This window comes from Pocillopora damicornis, chromosome 9 (genome assembly GCF_964200805.1).
Source record: "Pocillopora damicornis chromosome 9, jaPocDami1.2, whole genome shotgun sequence".
Classification (NCBI taxonomy): domain Eukaryota; kingdom Metazoa; phylum Cnidaria; class Anthozoa; order Scleractinia; family Pocilloporidae; genus Pocillopora; species Pocillopora damicornis.
In genome coordinates this window covers 15,277,399-15,298,301 of record NC_142678.1, presented here as the reverse complement: position 1 = coordinate 15,298,301, position 20,903 = coordinate 15,277,399, and the positions used below count along the sequence as shown (strand labels likewise).

The following is a 20,903-nucleotide window of genomic DNA, read 5'->3' as shown; positions in this document are numbered from 1 at the left end:
CACTTCGCCTAAAAGAATTTTTTAAGTGAAAGTTTTGAATATATAAATATATCATGTGGGTTTCAATGGGGATAACCGTTAGCCGTAAAAAGGCAAACAAATTTAGCCGTCAGGCATAAAGATTGACATATTTTGACGGTAGCCGCAAAATGGAAAAAAATGTAACCGTTAGCCGTAAAAGCTATTACCCTATTGAGACACTTATCAAACAATGTTTGACACTTTCTTGCACACATGAATACCAGTAGAGTATAACATAGACACTTCCACGGACCCAGCTTAGCCCAAAATGTATGTAATTATTTCGTAGATTTGATTGAGTGTTTCATGGAAATTTCCATGGCTCTGTTTTTGACAAGAATATTCTCTAATATTTTGAAAACTTGGATGACTATTACATGGAAATTTCCATAAACCCGTTTTGGAAAAGAATTCCTTACACCCTTTTTTTTTTCCGCATGAGTCAGTATTAAATAGAAAATTCAATACACCCATTTTAGCCGAAAAAAGGTGGTTTTTGTTTTCTTTTTTGCATGAAATAGTATTACATAGATATTTCCATGTATCCGTTTTGGGTTAGAGATGTTTGATACTGCTTTGTATACGTGAATGAGTATTACGTGGAAATTTCCATGGATCGTTTTGGTGAGGCGCTATCACATTGAAATCGTAAAAGTATACTACATAAAAATTTCCTTGTACCCGCGTTTAAATTGTACACGAATGTTCGAAGCTACTTTTTGTACGCGTAAATGAGTATTACATGAATATTTCCAAGTACCCGTTTTGATTAAGAATGTTTGATCATCAAACATTGGCCAAAACACTCTTTGCCAAGAGTGTTTGATTCTATTATTTTAACGTGTAAACGGCTATTACATGGAAGTTTCCATGTACCCGTTTAATTTGTTCAATAATGATTCATATTATTTTGTATGCGTGAAAAAGTATTACATGGAAAGTACTATGGATCTTTTTGGTGTGGCACTATTATATTGAGATCGTAAATACCGCTGACAAGTTTTCCTTTATCAAAAACTCGTCGACTTTTTTAATAGCTTAGTGGACCATTTGAGAGATATATGTGTTGCTGTTTGCGCAAGTTATCATAATATTAGAGCGCCGTTCACCACCTATAACTGGAAAAGTAGACGCTACCACACTCATTTTTTACTGTTAAGCAACAGGTTGACTGAAAAAATGAAAATGTTTTGAATAAACTGAAATAAACATAATTCGTGATAGCCGATCGAATCATTGAAACCGTTGATTGAGCCTTAAGTCTTCGTTGATAGTCTGCCGATTGGTGACTTTTACGGTTTTTTGCTTTTACATTATCAATTTTATCATAGCAAAGTTTGACTTTCTTCCAGATTTGTTACTTCAGAAAATCTGTTCTTAATAAATTACGTGTTTTGGGGAAATAACACGATGGAGGAAATTTTGGGCCATGTTATACTGTTCAAGAGAGTGTCTTTCTGCAACAGAGGTAACAGTCAAAGGAAGTTTTAATGTCAGAAATGAAATAGCTGGCCTTAAGTCAAATCGTAGTTAACAGTGAAAAAGTCATAATGTGTAATTATCGATCAGTGGCACACTTTGATCTTTTTCAAGTACTTGAGGTAACTTTTCGCCCCGTTACAAAAAACTGCACTGTCACTTGTGGACACCGAAAGGAAGACCGGTATTGTTCTAGCCTTTGGCTTCCTCGGCCGTTAAATGAAACGTTAACAGCTCTTTGCCTCCATTGGCACAGGGCTTTGAGGACAGCATTTTATTTAATATTTCGGTCACACTACTTCAGTGCATACTTTCTGCTTTTATTTGTTCAAAACTTTGTTCAAACGTCATTTGAATCTGTAGACAGGGTTTGTTTTGCGTCATTACAAGTTATGGAGGGTACATTAATGGGGGGTATCATAAGCTGAAATGAAGTTGACTTTAAGTTTCGTGGTTACAAGTAGATCGTAGGTGAACTCAACAGGGATGGATTAAAGGTATCGTCGGACTGTGTTTCTGGTCGTAAAAATTCAGTTTTGGTGGTATTGCTTGCTCACCACTGGAGGAAGAGAAGAAAGCTTGTTTACATCAATTTTGCAGAAGCGGCCTGGTGAAATCGTCATTTACATTTGAACCTTTGGTCGATCGGGACCCGAAGATTCTCAGTGTTCGAGATCGTCTTTGCTTTGTATCTTTTCCTTTGATGTCTTCGTCCCAAGCGTGTCTGTCATTCACCTCAAAATTGACCTTATATTTTCTGAACATCATTCCTTTTTTCTTTTTGGGAAACTCTTTTACGGCACCGTCTTTCGGGTCTTGCACTCCTTCGCTTTGAGGGTTGCCACAAGAGATCTTACAATTCACTTTGCCGATTTCCAAGTCGCTTAAATCGAAGAAAGTATTTCTTTCCGAGAAGTAAGTACCCTTTAGGTTTTCAACTTTGTTTTTCTTCAAAGGGTGAGCTCTGATCCAATTATTTGCGCTCTGAACTGTGTTCATCCACAGGCCGTGAAGAAAGAGCTGGAAAAGGAGCGACGCTCTGTGTAAATCATCAGCCATGCTCATTCGTTTTACTCAGTGCTGAATCCGTCGTGCATGCGTAACAAACGTATTTTCATGACGTACCAGCAAATAAACGATTTACTGCGCGTGCATGTATGGGCCTCGCGCTGAAAAGAGGAATTCCAGTCTCGAGTATCTCTTTAAGCAATAGACCGCACTTTCTTTCCGTTTGCCATTGTAATTACCCATGCAAGATGTTTTGAGAACACGAGAAAAGTTAGTAAACCAGGCGTAAGCCAAAGGTAAGTGATTTTAAAAGATTTTCGAGTGTTCACAGACACTGTCCACATCCAAACTCCTTTATTTCACGAGAAAATCATAAAACAGGTACTTGAATTTATGTGCTCGTCAGCTAATTAGCAGATAGTTCAAAAGATGAAACAATTACCAAGAACAGTGAGATTGAAACAGCAGTAAAAAGCAGAGCTAGACAAGAGGAAAACATTAGAGCCTCGACGGCGCTCAAATCCCCCCGTGTCTCCACCCCCCGAATGTATCAACCGGACGCGGATGTCTCCGCCTAATACCACGAGGCTTGATTGTTTCTACTGGCTCAACTGGATATAAAGGGACTCGAAGTCACACTAACGTAGCTGTAAGGCTCCAGGGACAATATTTTAATCCTTTTATTATTTTGTTCATAATTTCTGCGAACGTTGTGCAGTATTCAAGACTATTCTATCACCTCGTCTTTGTAGGCATTCTAGGTATTCTCGGCCTTGTTCATTCCCTCTACCACATCCATGGAAAACAGCACCACAATAATCCAAAACTGGACTAAAACGAAATTGGTTAAAACAACTTTTAGAATGCGAGTGGGTAATAACTAGTTTTTTTCTTGTTTTTATGTGTTTCAGTAAGTTCCTGCCTAAACCATCCGCTCAAAGGAACGTAAACTTACTATCCTTATATGATAACGAGAAGCCTGTTTCTGGTTTTTAGGAGAGAAGCTGTAGCCCTGAGCCGTACGGCATGTAAGGGATCAGGGTCCAAAGATAACAATGAGTGGATAAATTTTCTAACAAAACGAGTTGTACTGAATTGAGATTTATGGTCACTTCGCTAAAAAGAATCTTTAAAGTGAAAATTTTGAATATATAAATATATCATGAGGGTTTCAATGGGGATAACTGTTAGCCGTAAAAGCCATTACCCTATTGAGACACTTATCAAAGAATTCCTTAACTGACGTGATCTGTTGTAGGACAGTGAAAAGCGGCGCCAGAAAAGGGAAAAAGAACTTGCCGACGATGAACAAAAGATGGCCAACGAACAATTCATAAAAGTATGTTTCTACATTGTTGCATGAACTGCAAGAAAAAGAAATTCCTTTCTCGCTCATATCCTGTCGCCAAATTAACGATTTCTTTCTTTTTCGTTTTCCGAAAAGTATGCTACTGAAACATACAGAATGTGTTTCACGATAAGTGTGGTCCTTTTTAAACCAGTTAACCCCTTAGAATGGTTAGTTAAATAATCACCAACTTAAAAAGCTCTTGGTTCGTAGACAAATTATCCTTATAGTACCATAGAAATCTCCTAGAGCACGGAATGCACAATATGCATACCTATATTCAAATAGTAAAGCTGCTTCTGACGAATGAGCTCCAGCCCTCTGCCGTGATTATTTTAAACTTCTCGTCTCGTTTACTTATTTTTCGCTGATTCAGTCATTTCGCTTCTTTGTGTGAATGTTTGATGTATCTCTTCTCTTCCACAGATTCGCCGTGCTCGACTTAAAAAGTTGTTAACAGAGGAAAATATCCAATACGAGAAAGAGCTCAATGGTTTTGGAAAAGCGTTCTACAAGAACAGAACTTAAGCCTACTTTAGCGTTATTAAAAATATTCTGCGCAGCTTTGGCTTATAAGTAAGACCTATCATCAATCGTCTTATTTCTACATGTCATTAGATCATTAGATAGCTTCCAAGTAAATAACCGAGATTTTTCTCTCACCCGTAAGACGAAAACGAACCAGAGTATTATGGTTTATTGAGAATCTTAACGGTCAAATCCAGAGGTCAACATATCTCCGAAGGGCTTCCTTGCGAAAAGACTATTAACCGACTGTTCCTCCCTCATCAAAGAGCGACACCTCTTCAATATGCAACAAGAAGCGGACGAGAGGTTGTTTCTCTGGCGTGAAGTGTGACCCAGCCCCTTCTCGTCATTCCACACCATGTGTTTGCCCACCCCCCTCCTCCCTTACGTTATTAGGACCGTGCGGAAAAAAATAATACCGTTGCTAATCGATTGAGAATGGCTTCTTTATCTGACTTTCGCTGCAGGTTGTGTTACATGATTGCATGATTGACAGCCAGGTTTCCTTCTGCTGCTGATTAAATTAAGTCCCCATGAATAAAGGATTGTCAAGTGCCAAATGCATTGGGCAGGAAAGGGGAGGAGGGTTGTACTACTGATGCTTGACCAGACCAGACCACTCTGCACCACTAACGGATGTATCGAGATGCAGCAGAGGAGATCGCAAGGTTCTACAAACATGGGCATATGCAGTGTCATGAGTAATAGTAGATACCACACTGATAAATAACGCTTTTCGAACACCTTGATTGGCTAGTTTGGAAGTGAATAACAAGCACTTTTCACCTCCAAGCTGAAGATGAGACAAAATTGGGCATAAGGAGTAAAATTTCTGACCATTTTTTTTTTTGTAAAGGAAAGAAATAAACTGATATTTTGGTATCTTTGTGATATAAAACATTACAACTATACACCTCAATGTTGGTGAATAATTGGTAAATATAAAGTACACCATATACAACTGCAGCAAACATAATCCTAATGACAGTTTCTACCTGACTTATAAGACAATACACAACCTTTATTTACCTTGTTTGTCTGCCCATTTTAATGTCTCCAACATACCAACTTAATTGTCTTTTAAACAAAACATGATTTTACAATCTAAAAGTTTTTTTTATTTTTCCTGGTACAGTTGGTTTAACCATGTTGGTATTTTTCTGTTTTTAAACTTCCTTGTACTTAATAAGTACCAAAAATTGAAAATATTCCTAAATAGATCAACCAAATCTCTGGGTACTTTGTACCTTCCATCATGCATTTAAGTGACCAAAAAAGAAAAAAAAAATCAAAATACTTGCCCATAGATTAACTCTACCAAGTTGTTTTATGTGGAAACTCAATTTTCAACTTTTCAACCTAAGGTGAAATATCGAAAAATAGTTATTAATATATAAATACATTTTTGTTCCCAAACTCACTTGTACTTAGTAAGTATCAAAAATTGAAAATATTCCTAAAAAATATCAACCAAATCTCTGGGTACTTTGCACCTTCCATCATAAGTCTAAGTGACCCAAAAGAAAAAAATTTAAAATTTTTGCCTATGGGTTAACTCTACCAAGTTGTTTTATGTGAAAACTCAATTTTCAACTTTTCCACCCTAAGATCTTCATTAAATATTGAGAAATATATTGTAATGTATAAAATACTTTTAACCACTCTAAAATGATCAAAGCAGCTTCTGAGTGGAAGACAGTAGACTATGAACAATCCTTCTTTTTCCCTTTTTTATGGTAAGTCGAAAAAAAAAAATTAAAAAATTTAAGGCATGCATCTCACGTCCAAAGTTCCAAGTGCTGCCCCAACATCAATTATTTGCACAATGGATTTCCTAAAAAGGAGGAACTGATTATAGTTTAGGATGATGGTGGTTCATTCAATCAGTGTCCACATCAAGCCTTCGATATTGACTCTTATAGGCTAGAAGCAGAGGAACACAAACTGCAATGCCACCTACACTAACCCAGTTCATCCATTGGACATTAGACATGGGAAACATGAAGGCTGCATCAAACACAAATATCACTGTATTACCCAGAACAAGGCCTATGCCGGCAGATGTCCCTTCCCCCACAGGGTAAACACACTCCATAATAAGCTCAAACAGAAGTGGAATTGTACAGTTAAACAACAACCCACTGCAGATAATTGAAGCAAATAAAAGCTCCTGGGAAAAGGGTAAGATTCGTGAACAGGTCAGAGTGAAGATCAGCTGCATTATAGTGGTGCCAGTGAAAAGACCCACAAGGATTTCCTTAGTCCACCACTTTACGATATCTGCCGACCTGACAACAAAGGAAAGAGACTTGTGACAAAAGATAACCAATTGTAATAATTAACTTCTTTGTTACCGACTTAGTTACTACCCAAGAACCGTACAAAAATGACCAAGGGCCAATATTACCCTGTACAGCTAGAGCAAACGAGATAAGGAAGTATCTAATTATATGACACAAGTAGCAAACTTGTTTCTTTTGAATTTTCTGGCTTTTAACAACAAATGTAGAAGGCTTATGACTGTTTCCTGGCTTATATTTGGTCCAAATGAAAAAATCCCAACCAAGTAAAAACCACTCAGAATGTTCAGATTCACCTCAGGACTCTATTGCCATATTATGATAAGCATTATAAACCTTTGGGTTAACTCCCAGAAGTGATTAACATGTAACTTCTCCCTATGATATCCATGTGTTTTCTAGTAAACAGTTAATGAGAATACTAAAACTCATCAGGTTCAAGTTTTTATCTTGATCCTACATCATATTCTTGTAACTAATTCACAGGGAATTGTGTAGCAGCAAGAGGGGAGAATTAACAATCAGACCTTGGAGTTAGAGGGTTAAACATAAAGAGATTCCAACCCCCCTGTTGTACCATTAAAAAAGTGATAAGGGGTGAAAATCTTTGGGAGTGCAAGATTTCTTTTCTTTATCAACCTAAGATTAAAAATATTTCTTCAAAATTTACTAGGACTTTTTTTTTGGATTTTACTCTACCAGCCTTTCACCCCTTCCCACCCCGATGACACTTGCTACTGGTTCTATCCCTTACTATATGGTATTTGAACCTAGTCTAATGCAAGTCTCTTACTGAGAGGATGCATGGCAGCATGGAATGTAAAGGTTGTTATATGCTCAACTCATAATGTAGTATTTTAACAGATTATGAGGGCTTTTCCTGAAATGTGTCTTTTTGTTTATATGTTAAGAACGAAAAGGCACAATCATGGACAATCTTTAAAGTTTGTGGAAAATGCAGTACAAGGAAACATGTAACAGTGTTGTGGTGCGGTCAGGTTGAAAGGATTGAGATTAGCAAATAGCAGAACCAGAATAACCTGTAAATAATAAAATATAACCTTACAAAAACAAGGTTTTTACCTTGCAATAATAATTCCAGAAACAATTCCAGCTAAACTTCCACCAGTTCCCAGCAATCCAGAAGTTTTCTCATCAATTTTAAAAGGCTGAACAGCAAGGTCTAAAACTGATGACCAACCAAAATAGATGCCAAATGATGCTGCAAAAACAAAGATCAACAACCAATAGGACCAATTGGTTATCAGCATTTTTATTCCTTCTACATATCCAATTTTGGTTTGTTTTCTTGTTAATTGTGTTATACTCGGAGGAAGAGGTGGTTTAGAAGGAAAATAGATGGTAACACACAAAAAAAGAAATGCTGCAATTTCAATCTGTACATAGAAGTAATCCATGAGTCTGCCCTCAATGAACTTAACATCCTTGTCTGTCAAAGTATGCTTGTTACCCTCAAAGGTATCATTTGTCTCGGGTATCATTGTGGGTCCAATAAAGAAAGCCAAGGCAGCTCCGAAATTAGCGGCCAGGGCACCAATGGCTGTAGCAGTTGTGCGTTCATTTGGAGGAAACCAAGCTGTTGACACCAAGGGTGGGGCTCCATTTGGTATAAAGCTTGGCAGCATTGCTATAAGATGGCCAATGAAAATTACAACAGTTCTTACTGTGAGGTCTTGAAAAGGAATCACTTGAATTACTTTTCCAACCAGAAGCATTGCAGATGTGACCTGAACAGATAACCTTAATCCTGCAAAGAAGGAAGACATAATAACAATCAAATTTGATAAAATAATGAATTGTACAGAATTAACAGAAATGCATTTAGGGGAATGTACTTTTCACAAGGCTTAAACCTTTGTCCTGACTTAGAGTGACTGGCACCTAATTTCTCCTTTTAATATAGTAACCCCAAATCGTACATTAAGGTCACAAGGATAAGGAAAATTGATCACCAACTAAAGAAGCTCTCTACAATAAAACATATTCTTGTTGTCAGCACCTTAAGAGATGTATGTAGAAAAGTAAGGAGAATATGTATACTGATGTTAGGGTGTAAAGGGTTTAAGAACTGCTAAAAAAGAAATGTAACACTTGAGGTAGAGGAACAAATTTTCTACAATGAAAATAATTTGTGGAGAGTTGAGAGAGAGAACCTGACATGGTCTAGGCCCCCTTTTTTCTTAAGCCTGTCAACTTCTCATTCAACATTAGTTCAATTAGGTTCTTTTGTCCAGAAAATGCCAATACATGGATACCTGTGTTGAGAATCAATAAAATCCTCATCTGATCAAAATCAATAAATAGGAAAAGAGATTTAAATAATTATTTTGCTGAGTAACAAAACTGATATGGAGATTCCCTGAGAATAATTGATATTTTCCTATTTGCCAATAACAAGCATCAATTTTACAAAAATTATCACAATGACAGTAGACATACATAAAAGGTTTGAAAAGGAAAGACAGATGCTGTTTTCAAAGGACTCCTACTGATACCAATGTCATTACACTGACCAGGTCATCCTGCGGCATTCTTTGATGTGAGGGTTAGTCACCCTAGTTCTGACTCATAACGGAACATGGAACCCCAACAGGTCTATCAAATACATGAGAAAGAGAAGAAGCAGTAGTATTCTGGAAGAGTACTTGATGTGGAACAGGGAACATTCACCCCACTGGTTTTTAAGACAATGGGTGAGATGGGGAAAGAATGCCTCAGGTTTCATTGTAGATTACTGGTAGCAGAACTCATTGCCTCATAGAAAGAAGAGCAATATTCCACAGCCATCTCCTGGGTAACAGCTCAAGTTTCATTTGTGCTTTTGCAATCTGCTCTCTTCAGTTTAAGAGGCTCCAGGAACATTAAAAAAGTTCAGTGTGACATTAAGAACAATGACATTGATATTGACATTTCTGAGGGAGCCATACACTTTCACAAACTTGAGGACAAAACTCTTTTAAACTCGGTTATGTACTCACCAAAATTGTCACAGAAGTAAATGAGCAATGAATGAGTTGCCAGTAATCAGATCCTTGTGTTTACGTACAGATTTCTGGGATCACCATGGGGCAAACATAGCAACTCACTAAAAGGTGATGATTGATGTCCAAAAAAACGATTTTAGTGAGAGATTTTTTGCTTTTTCGCAGCTCCTTTATCAGAAATGGATTTAGGTAATGCTAATACAAGGGAAATGTAAGTTTTTTTTTAAGTCCACAGTTTCTGACAGAGTTCCCATGATCTTGCTTTTCCTGACAAGATCTTCCTAGGAGTTCGAGGAGAAAAGTTGCAGCTCAAAGACCTTTGGATTTTTCTCAGACAAACTATCACTTGAACGAGGGATTTCCTTATGCTTTTCATCGCTTATCTCATCCTTTCAGAGAACAGTCAGGTAAAAATAATTTCCATCTCCATGGACAACGACTTCTCTCCTCAAAGGAGGTATACTTTCAAACATCATAATTTGTTCCTTAAATACGTTTACAAGCATGAAAACAGGCTATACTTATATAAATACAACTGAAAAGACTTAAATGAGTTATTTCCAAGCGATTCCTGGCTAATTTTGTAATATTTCGAGACCATTACATGATGACGATTTCACAATAGACTTTACACAAAGAGAGAGTTTTTCGGTACTTTTTATAACACGTATCAAGGTAATTTCAACAAAAACTTACACTTCCCTCGTGCCAACGTATCTTTATCCATGTATGATAAAACTGTGGCAAAAAAGCCATAATCTCTCGCAAAGATTGCTTTATTGGGCATCAAAGCAACCTTTCGCCTTATGTTCCTTTAAAGCGAGTTACAATGTTTGCCCCGTGGCGATCCCAGAACTCTTTTCGCAAACGCAAGGATCCAATTACTGGCAACTTATGCCCTCTTCAAACATTACAAAAGGGATTCTAACATTCATAAATACATTAAATCCTTTCACGGTTTTAGCGGCCATATTGGTTGGGGGTCAAACAAAACCTCTTTGCTAGGCAACAAGCCATAGAATCTCTTATGATAATAAGACTTGCATCGCAACCCTCGTTTAATTTTTGCTTTGTTCAGGAACAAGAATCAATATCCATCACTAAAAAAGATAAGACATTGATAAATGTGAGTGACATTTTTTCTCTCTAGGCGAAAAACTTTTTCTTATCTGCGTTTTATGGGAACACTGGGATCGTTTTCTTAGAACGTGACCTCACGGCTGGTATAATGCCAGAAGGTCACAGTACTGCTTTTTCGAAAGACTCTTTGTAATTAAGTAACTTAATTGGGCAGAGGAAAAATTGAAATAAATATGTTTACGTGCTCTTAAAACTTTTTCGTCCAGACAGGCTAACATACTATTGAAAAACAATTAACTCGGCAAAGAGAAACCCTTGGCTAAATGGGTTTTGGAGATAAGTGTTGTGTCGGCGGCTGTAACAACGGCAGAAGATATCCGAAAGAATGGGTCATCCACTCGCATGTAGAGAAGTTATCGTTCCACAAGCCCAAGCAATCGTTGATTGAAGCATGGTCTCGACAGGTTCAGAAGGGAACAAAAGATTTCTCAATAGGAAAGTCAAGGGAGAGTGTTGTCGCCTGCTCTAATCATTTTCGAGACAGGAAGCCTTCTGTAAGCAACCCTATACCTACTCTTTTTTTTATTCCTTTTGAGCATTCAAATAGTAAGTCACCCAAAAAGCGGCGTCGATTAAAGTATCAAAAGAAGACTGCAACGTCAGTTGTAACCAAGTCAGGTTTTGTTTGACCCCCAAACAATATGGCCGCTATAAACCGTGGAAGGATCTAATAAACATAATTTTCAGCTTTTATGTCGGGTTAGTCTTGCTTGGCATTTCGATGATTTTCCCCTATTATCTCAAATTAAATATCTTGTTCCTTGGTAAACGATGAAAGGATTATAACACCTCTACATGTGGGCGCAAGATTGTAAACAATTCATACGAAAACACAGGTTTGCAACTTCTTGACCGCTGAAGGTTTCTTCTATTGAATTTTTAATTGCATATAATTTAAGGAGCAAAATACCTTTCGTATCCATCAGCCACGTTGAAGGAAAAGCACCCATGATAGGACCGATCGCCCCCAGCGACGACAGCAATAGAACTGTCCATTTTTCCCAACCGAACACAAGCCGACATGATCTTTGGATAGGACCCCAAGTGTTCCACATCATGTTCGATACCATCGAGGTCACCGTGAACACGAAAAGCACATACCATCGCCTCTTGTATACTTTGCATGTCCTTTCGTTCGATGATGATATTTCTTTGTTTTCAATATCCGTCTGCCAATCAGGACTGACAATATTATCATCGTGCAAAAGCCTCTTGCTTTCGCTGTCCTTCATTTTTGCACACCCGGTGATTTGTTTTTTCTCGCGCAAGTAACAAAAATGTTCCCTTCCCTGTCCCCATCCAATCGCACTTCAACCAGTCGGGGGAGGTGAGTATAAAATTGTAAATAAATCATCAGAAGGCTTGGTTACTCAATTGAGCCTGGTATCTAAGCTCCTTCAGAAAGTGATCCCCAAAAAAATTTCTGCCGGTGGGGAATCTCGTTCCAAGAGGTCACGCTCCCCTGATCCCACGCAGGGCAGGCGGTGTGCGCACTCTAATTGCGTTGCATCATGGTCGTAAAACCAAAACTAAGTCATTTGCATCCTGTCGTGGTCGAGTGAACATCTCTGATAGCAGCAAGATCGCGTGAATAAACGTTGAATTTAATGGAACTTCACTGTCTGCTGCCGTTCCTTCGAAAGTTAAAAAGTGTTTGCGGGCCTGTGCGACTCCTATAATTCCTCCTTGACAAATCCGTTGTTAGGAGGCAATTGAAGAGATTCAGAAAGAATCGAAACTGCAGTTTTGCCCGAGAATCTATTTATTTGACAGCAGTTATGTATTTATGTTATGCAAGTTATGTATTTTCTGTGCCATAGTGCGGTTACTGAATTCCTGAAGGAATTGAAAAGTAGCGAGTAAGTCACAGTTATCTCCAGTTAAAACAACTTTTAGGAATACCAATGGGTAATAACTAGTTTGTTTCTAGTTTTTATGTGTTTCAGTAAATTCCTGCCTAAAACCATCCGTTCAACTTAACATAAATTCTTTATCCGTATATGATAACGAGAGACCTGTTTCTTGTTTTAGGAGAGAAGCTGTAGCCGTGAACCGTTTGGCATGCGAGGGGTCAGGGCCCAAAGATAACGACGGGTATATATATTTCCTAGCAAGACGAGTTGTACCGGATGGAGATTTAGGATCACTTCGTCGAAAGACTTGTTTAAGTGAAAGTTTTTAATTTATCAATATATCTATAGGGTTTCAATGGGGTTAAACGTTAGGTAACAGTCAAAAGGACTTTTTAATGTCAGAGATGGAACAGCTGGTCTTTAATCTAAGAAAAATAGTCATAATATATGATTATCGATCAGTGGCACACTTTCATCTTTTTCAAGTATTTGAGGTAACTTTTCGCCCCGTTACAAAAAACTGCACTGTCACTAGTGGACACCGAAAGAAAGGCCGGTATTGTTCTAGCCTTAGGCTTCCTCGGCCGTTAAATGAAACGTTCACATCCCTTTGCCTTCATTGGCACAGGGCTTTGAGGATGGATTAAAGGTATCGTCGGACTGTGTTTCTGGTCATAAAAATTCAGTTTTGGTGGTATTGCTTGCTCTCCACTGGAGGAAGGAAAGAAAGCTTGTTTACATCAATTTTGCAGAAGGGGCTTGGCGAAATCGTCATTTACATTTGAACCTTTTGTCGATCGGGACCCGAAGAGTCTCAGCGTTCGAGATCGTCTTTGCTTTGTATCTTTTCCTTTGATATCTTTGTTCCAAGCGTGTCTGTCGCTCAACTCAGAATTGACCTTATATTTCCTGAACATCATTCCTTTTTTCTTTTTGGGAAACTCTTTTGCGGCACCGCCTTTCGGGTCTTGAACTCCTTCGCTTTGAGGGTTGCCACAAGAGATCTCACAATTCTCTTTGCCGATTTCCAAGTCGCTGAAATCGAAGAAAGTATTTCTTTCCGAGAAGTAAGTACCCTTTAGGTTTTCAACTTTGTTTTTCTTCAAAGGGTGAGCTCTGACCCAATTATTTGCTCTCTGAATTGTATTCATCCACAGGCCGTGAAGAAAGAGCTGGAAAAGGAGCGACGCTCTGTGTAAATCATTCGCCATGCTCATTCGTTTTACTCGCTGCTGAATCCGTCATGCATGCGTAACAAACGTATTTTCATGACGTACCAGCAAATAAACGATTTACTGCGCGTGCATGTATGGGCCTCGCGCTGAAAAGAGGAATTCCAGTCTCGAGTATCTCTTTATGCATTAGACCGCACTTTCTTTCCGTTTGCCATCGTAATAACCCACGCAAGATGTTTTGAGAACACGAGAAAAGTTTTTTGCAAATCAGGCGTAAGCCAAAGGTAAGTGATTTTAAAAGATCTTCGAGTGTTCACAGACACTGTCGACATCCAAACTCCTTTATTTAACGAGAAAGTCATAACACAGGTATTTGAATTTATGTGCTCGTCAGCTAATGAGCAGATAGTTCAAAACATGAAACAATTTACAAGTACAGTGCGATTGAAATATTAGTAAAAAAGCAGAGCTAGACAAGAGGAAAACATTAGAGCCTCGACGGCGCTCAAATCCCCCCGTGTCTCCACCCCCCGAATGTATCAACTGGACGCGGATGTCTCCGCCTAATGCCACGAGGCTTGATTGTTTCCAATGGCTAAACTGGATATAGAGGGACTCGAAGTCACACTAACGTAGCTGTAAGGCTCCAAGGACAATATTTTAATCCTTTTATTATTTGGGTCATAATGTTTGCCAACGACTTGACTACACTGAAAGGAATGTCAGTTATTAAATCTTTCCTCTATCTCACTGAGCATCTTTTCTTAAAGGCGACCATAGGATGGGGTGCCAAAGATCTTCATAAACGTATTGGAAATGGCACTAACAAAAAGAATCTAAGGACAGCCAAATATGGACAACTTTATCTTTATTGAACCTAATCTGTAAACAAAGAGTTTTTTTTTTGTCAACGATATTATTACTGACATGAACTATAGAGCGCTTTTTGAACATATGTGTCAAATTATTTGTACCGCATTTAAGTTAATGTGTTATAACGAAAATAGCTCTGCAGACATTTTGAATCCGTTCATCCAACTGATATTTCCTCTGGGATTTTGCTTCACTGCTTAAAACCATCTCTTTTCATCCCTTTCTTCACGGAGTAAACGTAGTTTTTCCTGAAAATAATCAAAGCGTGAGCGCAAATCGTAATTATGCTTTTAATAAGTAAAAGAAATCGCATGATGCGGATGCATTTCATAATTTACTGACCCGAGTGTTGTTTTGGAAGTTTAATAATATTAAATAATATTAGTTATCGTAACAGTAGTAGCACTCACCGTGGAACAATCTGAAAAATCTTTTTACATAACAGTGAACTCAGACCAAAAGAAAAATTCACGGGCAGTTCTAACCATACTTTATTCGTTGAAGGGGTCCTCTGGCATATTACTCAGAAAACATTTCATCAGCTTTGAAAATGCTCGGATGTTTTCTTTAAATTAAAAATGAAAGTGCAAGGGAAGTGCAGATTTACAAGAATGGTGATAATAATGATTATCAACAGTATCATTATTATCATCATTATTATTATTATTGCTATTAAAGTTATCATAGTGATCACAATTTTGATTGGAATTATGACAATTTCTTACTTAAGTTTAAAGGAACTTACTTACCAAGAGTGGTACTTCTCTTTTTCTTCCAAATTCCAATGGCGGAATATAAGGAGGTTGATTTTCTTTTTCCTGAAATTTAATAGCAAGCATTATTCGATGATTAGGCCAACCACGTGATTTGATTTTGTTCAGTTAATTCTACTTTTTCTTTTAATCCATCGCCTGATTTTTATCATGTAGATCCGCAGCCTCCCCCAGCTTGATCTCTATCTGTTGACAACATCATTTTCCTGCTATTACAACAGGACGTATTTCCTCAGAAACTTGATGGGCACATGGTAGGGATGGAGAGGACCTTGGCTCGATTGCCAGCTACTGGTCGGGAATGTGGGCCCGCGCTCTTCTCAGGAAGGAGCGAAGACCGGACACGACTGAGCGACAGAAATCGAGCTTAGAGAGGATCCTGTCCTTTTTCCCGTTATGTCCCTGGTTTTTCTGAAAGTTCTCGCTCAAAGGACTGCAAAGATGGATGTGAAGTCAATCATTAAGTTTGGTTCAAACAGCTGCCATGAATAACGATGATTTTGAGGATTATTTTCGTCTTTCAAATCTAGATAAATAGTCTTGTACACGAAACTTATGATTTAATCCGTGAATAACCTCTCTCTCTCTCTCTCTCTCTCTCTCTCTCTCTCTCTCTCTCTCTCTCTCTCTCTCTCTCTCTCTGTCTCTCTCTCTCTCTCTCTCTCTCTCTGTCTCTCTCTCTGTCTCTCTCTCTGTCTCTCTCACTCTCTCTCCTCGAATACTCTTTAAGTTAAATTCGTAGTTTGAACTTAAGGTACTCCTACAATAAACCTATAGAGGTCTGAAGTCTTGAGACATTTAGACATCTTTAACTATCTTTTGAGATTTACTTGCACAAAAGTGCAAAAAAAAAAAACATCATTGCTATCATCATTTGAGGCGACGTGTGAAATCTATTTCCACTGTGAACAACATTACAAACTGTTATTTTGGTTACAAAACTGAAAAATGGAAAATGGAAAAAACTGAACATAAAATTGATGAATTTGCTAAAGGATAGAAGAAAATAGACACGAATTGGAAGAGGGGCTAAATTTTTTAAAGACGTGCCAAAAATATGGTAGCTTCTTTGAATCAAAGTAATAAAATTTGCCGTTACCTCAAATCTTTTTACATCTGAATCGACAGATGTATAGCTTAGTCGCCCATTATCTGGATGTGGAGATTCGAGAAGTCCACATACATAGGTGAAACATGAAAACCATACCAGATATTTCATGTCTAACGAGAATCTCTTCTTGTTCTGTGCCACTCTAACTCTCTAAGTATACTTTTTTCAACCACCAGCTTTATATATATTCAGAGGATTCAGCTAATTTTTCCTACGCTGCTAGACATAATGGCTGTCCGCGTGGTCTTCTATTAACTTAACAAGGAAATATATTTTCAATGAAACCTCAAGAACCACTGAAACTTATAAACCACTTCTTACTATAAGTGCTTTCTTTTATTTTGACTGAAGCGGACAAATACAGACTTGATGCAATCAGTTTTAATAACGGACAACTATAATAAGACCTCTACCACGCTGGTGACAAATGAATATGAGTTATTTCTTTATACTAGGTCGCTATTTATTTGATGAACGACATGTTTACAAGATGAGTTTATTTTTTCAACTTCTGTCCTCATTGTTGTGTTAACTTAAAAATGAAAATTTTCATTAAATATAGTAATTTTGGTAGGCAATTCCATTTCCTTTGGATTAAAAAGGAAATCAACTCTAGTGCAGGAAGTGGGCGTTACAACTCAAGAGTGTTCCGGTACAGTTGTTTCCTGAGAGTAATAATTATTCAACTTTACCTTATTGAAACTAATAAACGATGAAATGGATATGTTTCCGGCGGAGGAAATTTCGAACTTGATGAGCTAAAAGTGACAGTTATGTCGATAATCTAACTAGGACGATGGAGCTTGAGGGAAAGTTCTGTAAATCCACGCAAAAAAAAAAAAGAAAACAGACAAACAAACAAACGGCGAATCCAAGCCTACAAGTTTGAACTTGCCTCAGACTACCACCAATTTTAATTTCCGCTTGGCTTTTTCCTGGCGTTTCGACTCTCCCTTTTTTCGTCTTATAATGAGTAGCCCGATATTCGGCCGTGTCCGATATTTGTTGATTTTCATCGGTTGTAGGAGATAAGAGCTATCTGTTTAGATCATCTTAAGATACTCGTTTGCTCGTAAATATGTTTTGTGAAAAAAGAAATTCACCAAATAAAGTCCATGACTTGCAGAGGCGATGGTAGCTTTAAAGTAGTAAGGGAGGGGTAGCTTTAAAGTAGTAAGGGAGGGAGGGAGGGAGGGGTTTATTGTATATTAGGCCAAGCACATACCGCATTCATTTTCCGTAAAATTTCTTGCAATGCGAGTTAGTTCGAATAAGGAAATATCTTGGCTATTCACAATAAACCCGCGTAACTCATTTTTTCTTTGAGCTCGATCTTGATGAAAAGATTGTGGGACTGAGTATTTAGCCAAGCTAAAATATTTATTCCGCGTTGACATTTGCAATGGGAGGGGGGGGTGGGGGGAGGGTGGACTAGAGGGAGGAAGAGACTGAAACCTCACCCCCTCCCCAATCCCCTTGCTCCGCTGGGTAAGGCTTCAATAATCAATTTGATCAAATAATCAATCACTTAATTGATTATCTAAATATTATCAATGAGGCGGGAAGCTCTTAGAAATAAATGTGGACTTCAAACATTTGGAAGGATGAAATAAACTTTAATCGTGGGAAAGAGTATTTGTGATGGCAGATCAACAAAGGTCAACATTTCCGGTGTAGAGCTAAGCATGTAGTAACTGACTATATTTCTACAACGTGAAACCAGTGGGGTTCACTATTAACCCTTAAACTCTTATGAGTGACCAAGAGAGAATTTCTCCTTACAACATCTTTACAACATCAAGCATAGACGTGATGAGAATAAAATAAAATATCAATTAGCGATTATTCATTGATCCAATGCCAAATTCTCCAAACTGACATTATAAGAATTGAATGGCAGACGGTAAGGAGAATTACTAATGAGATCTTGGGAATTAAAGGGTTAACCTGAGAAAAGAGAAGAGAAACGATCCGCTGGGTTTCGTTTAAAAAGGTCTGTGGATACATCTTACGGTTTGCATGTGATATTTCATCCTCCTTACTCGTAATTTCATCCGTATGTGTTTCTTTCGGATACCGAAGGCATTTTCGCCCTTGATTTGATAAGAAAGTCGGAAGGACTGTTTTTTTTTTTGCATTAAAATGCGACAGCAGGCCCTTTTGAAAATGATATTCTGAGGTTTGCGTCATCCATAGACGGGTGGTCACTGTTTAAAAACAATCTTTGCGTGTTTCGGTTTAACCAGAATGTAAACACAGGTTTTAAGACGTTGTAAAATGTGACTACGTGATTCTTTTGTCTTTAAACTTGCAAGGCCGTTTTAATGTCGGCGTTAACCTTTCCGAAATATCAAACAATGAAACGCTGTCCAACGAAAGAATTAGAGAAAATCCTTACATCAGAGGATTATCGACACAAACTTTTTAATTCTCTGTAATTCAGTGTCTCAAATCAGTGAGGCCTCAAGCTACAGTGTTGAAAATAAGCTTGCAAGCTTTCGCCGATGATATCGCCAACTGATACATGGATCAGACTCATTGGTACAACTATAATGCAACTGATAGGCAACATGCAATTGTTTGTGCCACTGTTTTCTCCATGGCCTAAACTGCACCGAAGCGGAAAACCCTTCACTTCGGAATTTTTTTTGAACAATTTACTCGTTCCGTAGGAATGCTTTACCACACCAACACAAGCAAACATATCCTACGCTTTGTCATCCAATCTACATATTTACAAGAATAGTGTTTGCGCAAAATTTATTGTATGCACTACAACCGACGCAAAGAATAACTGAAAATGAAATGCTTAATCTCGTTGAGCTGATCAAAAGTTCAACCATACTTGATAAATTTTCTTGTCGTAAAGAACTCAAATTATATAAAGCTATCTCAGATCGTGAGAGAAATTGGCATCCCTCGGTCATAGTTACAGGGAATTATCTCCTAGGTTGAAAAGTGCCTTGTTATATCAGCTCACATTCATTCCAACTCGATATCACTCTCAGAATTGGATTTTATAACAATTCCTCCATCATCCTGGCCGTACGTTTGACCTTCTGATATCTCGTTCAGTTCTAATCCTGCACGGTTTCCATTCTCATCACCGTCGTATTCGTGGGCGTCAACGCATTTTAAGCTTTGGAAATATTCGGCTACTGTACACGCCAGTCGTTTCGCCTCACTTTTTGTCTCGCACAAGAAGGCTTGCGTTAAGAAAACCTCGCTTTCTTCTCCCTCCAGATGATGATAATTGAACACCAGAATCTTTCGCCGTTTGCTGTCAACTCCGCAATAAATAATTCGGCTGAAATCATAAACAATCTTCGTACCTTGATCCTCGCCTTCGTTAAAGCAAAGTTCAAAGCAATTGTCTTTGATCTGTAAAGTTTGTTTTGGAAGCAATTTCTGCTTCAGTTTCGCCTTACAGTTCTCAAATATCTCCTCCACAGAACCGCAAATTCCTTCGCCAATAGGGCACAATATCTGCACGCTTCCGAGGTAGATAACTGAAAAATTGTCTTGCCGTTCACGCCTATCTCTTCGCCAAGAGAGGCTTATATTTCGTAGTGTCGAATACGCCATTCTGGTACGCCCAGGAATCAAATTAGAAAGCGAATATTGCCGTGCATTCCCGTGTTCCCACATCTGTAAGCTGAATAGCCTTCCTTAACCTTTAAGTAAATTCCGTCAACTAACGATATCAACTACTTTGACTGAAGTCGATTAACATGCAACGGGAACTGCGCAAACATAGCAGATATGAAAACAAAATATTTGTTTTATGATATTGTTACGAGTGATATATACGTCAATGGGACATTAAAACAGCTCCATCCAATTGGCTGTTTCTCTGTAAGTAAATGTTAAAAAAAAGAATAGTTTATACTCAGCACTGGTAATTATCCTTCGCGGTAATCATTTCAGGAAGCACTACTTCAGTTAGCTATGGTGAATATGGAATGTTGTATTGTTTGCGCGCTAACAATCTTTCATGCGATCAGTCGACTGGCTTTGCAAGACACCATCTCCTGCTTTGCATCCTAATTACATAATTCAATTTCCTAAAATAAAGAGTTGGTCTTCATGGAATTCTACGTTACGGATATACAAACAAAGGAAAGTTTTGAAAAGCTGTAAGCTTGTATCTATTTATGAATGACATTTTTAGTTCTTTAGCAAAGCTATAGACCTCTATAATCACGTATAGCCTTTCTTTAATTGGCCCCCCTAAAGAAATACTGCAGCGGAGAAGAATAACAAGGAGTCTTGAATTTTAGATTTTGATA

General features: G+C 38.0%; 2 protein-coding genes and 1 long non-coding RNA gene across 3 annotated transcripts; all 3 read right to left on the bottom strand.

Moving 5' to 3' along the window:
• Positions 1 to 5,404: 5,404 nt before the first annotated feature.
• On the bottom strand, positions 5,405 to 12,164 carry LOC149040350 (solute carrier family 49 member 4-like). Its single transcript, XM_089182335.1, has 3 exons — positions 11,740 to 12,164; positions 7,768 to 8,452; positions 5,405 to 6,672 (listed from the first exon to the last, which is right to left on the bottom strand). Exons 1-3 carry the CDS (start codon positions 12,059 to 12,061, stop codon positions 6,264 to 6,266), a joined length of 1,416 nt encoding a protein of 471 aa, XP_089038461.1. The 5' UTR covers positions 12,062 to 12,164; the 3' UTR covers positions 5,405 to 6,263.
• A 2,544-nt stretch (positions 12,165 to 14,708) lies between these two features.
• Positions 14,709 to 16,838, bottom strand: LOC149040349 (uncharacterized). Its single transcript, XR_016179565.1, has 3 exons — positions 16,603 to 16,838; positions 15,480 to 15,548; positions 14,709 to 14,978 (listed from the first exon to the last, which is right to left on the bottom strand). It is a non-coding gene; the product is annotated as an uncharacterized LOC149040349 (long non-coding RNA).
• Positions 16,839 to 18,209: 1,371 nt separating this feature from the next.
• LOC113665428 (uncharacterized) lies at positions 18,210 to 20,398 on the bottom strand. The gene has a single exon (XM_027181112.2). It carries the CDS (start codon positions 20,260 to 20,262, stop codon positions 19,597 to 19,599), a length of 666 nt encoding a protein of 221 aa, XP_027036913.2. The 5' UTR covers positions 20,263 to 20,398; the 3' UTR covers positions 18,210 to 19,596.
• Between the last annotated feature and the right edge of the window lie 505 nt (positions 20,399 to 20,903).

Coding starts and splice junctions, on each gene's coding strand:
- LOC149040350 (XM_089182335.1), bottom strand. CDS start 12,061: ATGAAGGACAGCGAAAGCAAGAGGCTTTTGCACGATGATAATATTGTC. Junction 8,453..11,739: donor GTGGCTGATGGATACGAAAG/GTATTTTGCTCC, acceptor CCTTCTTTGCAG/GATTAAGGTTATCTGTTCAG. Junction 6,673..7,767: donor TCTGGAATTATTATTGCAAG/GTAAAAACCTTG, acceptor CTTTGTTGTCAG/GTCGGCAGATATCGTAAAGT.
- LOC113665428 (XM_027181112.2), bottom strand. CDS start 20,262: ATGTGGGAACACGGGAATGCACGGCAATATTCGCTTTCTAATTTGATT.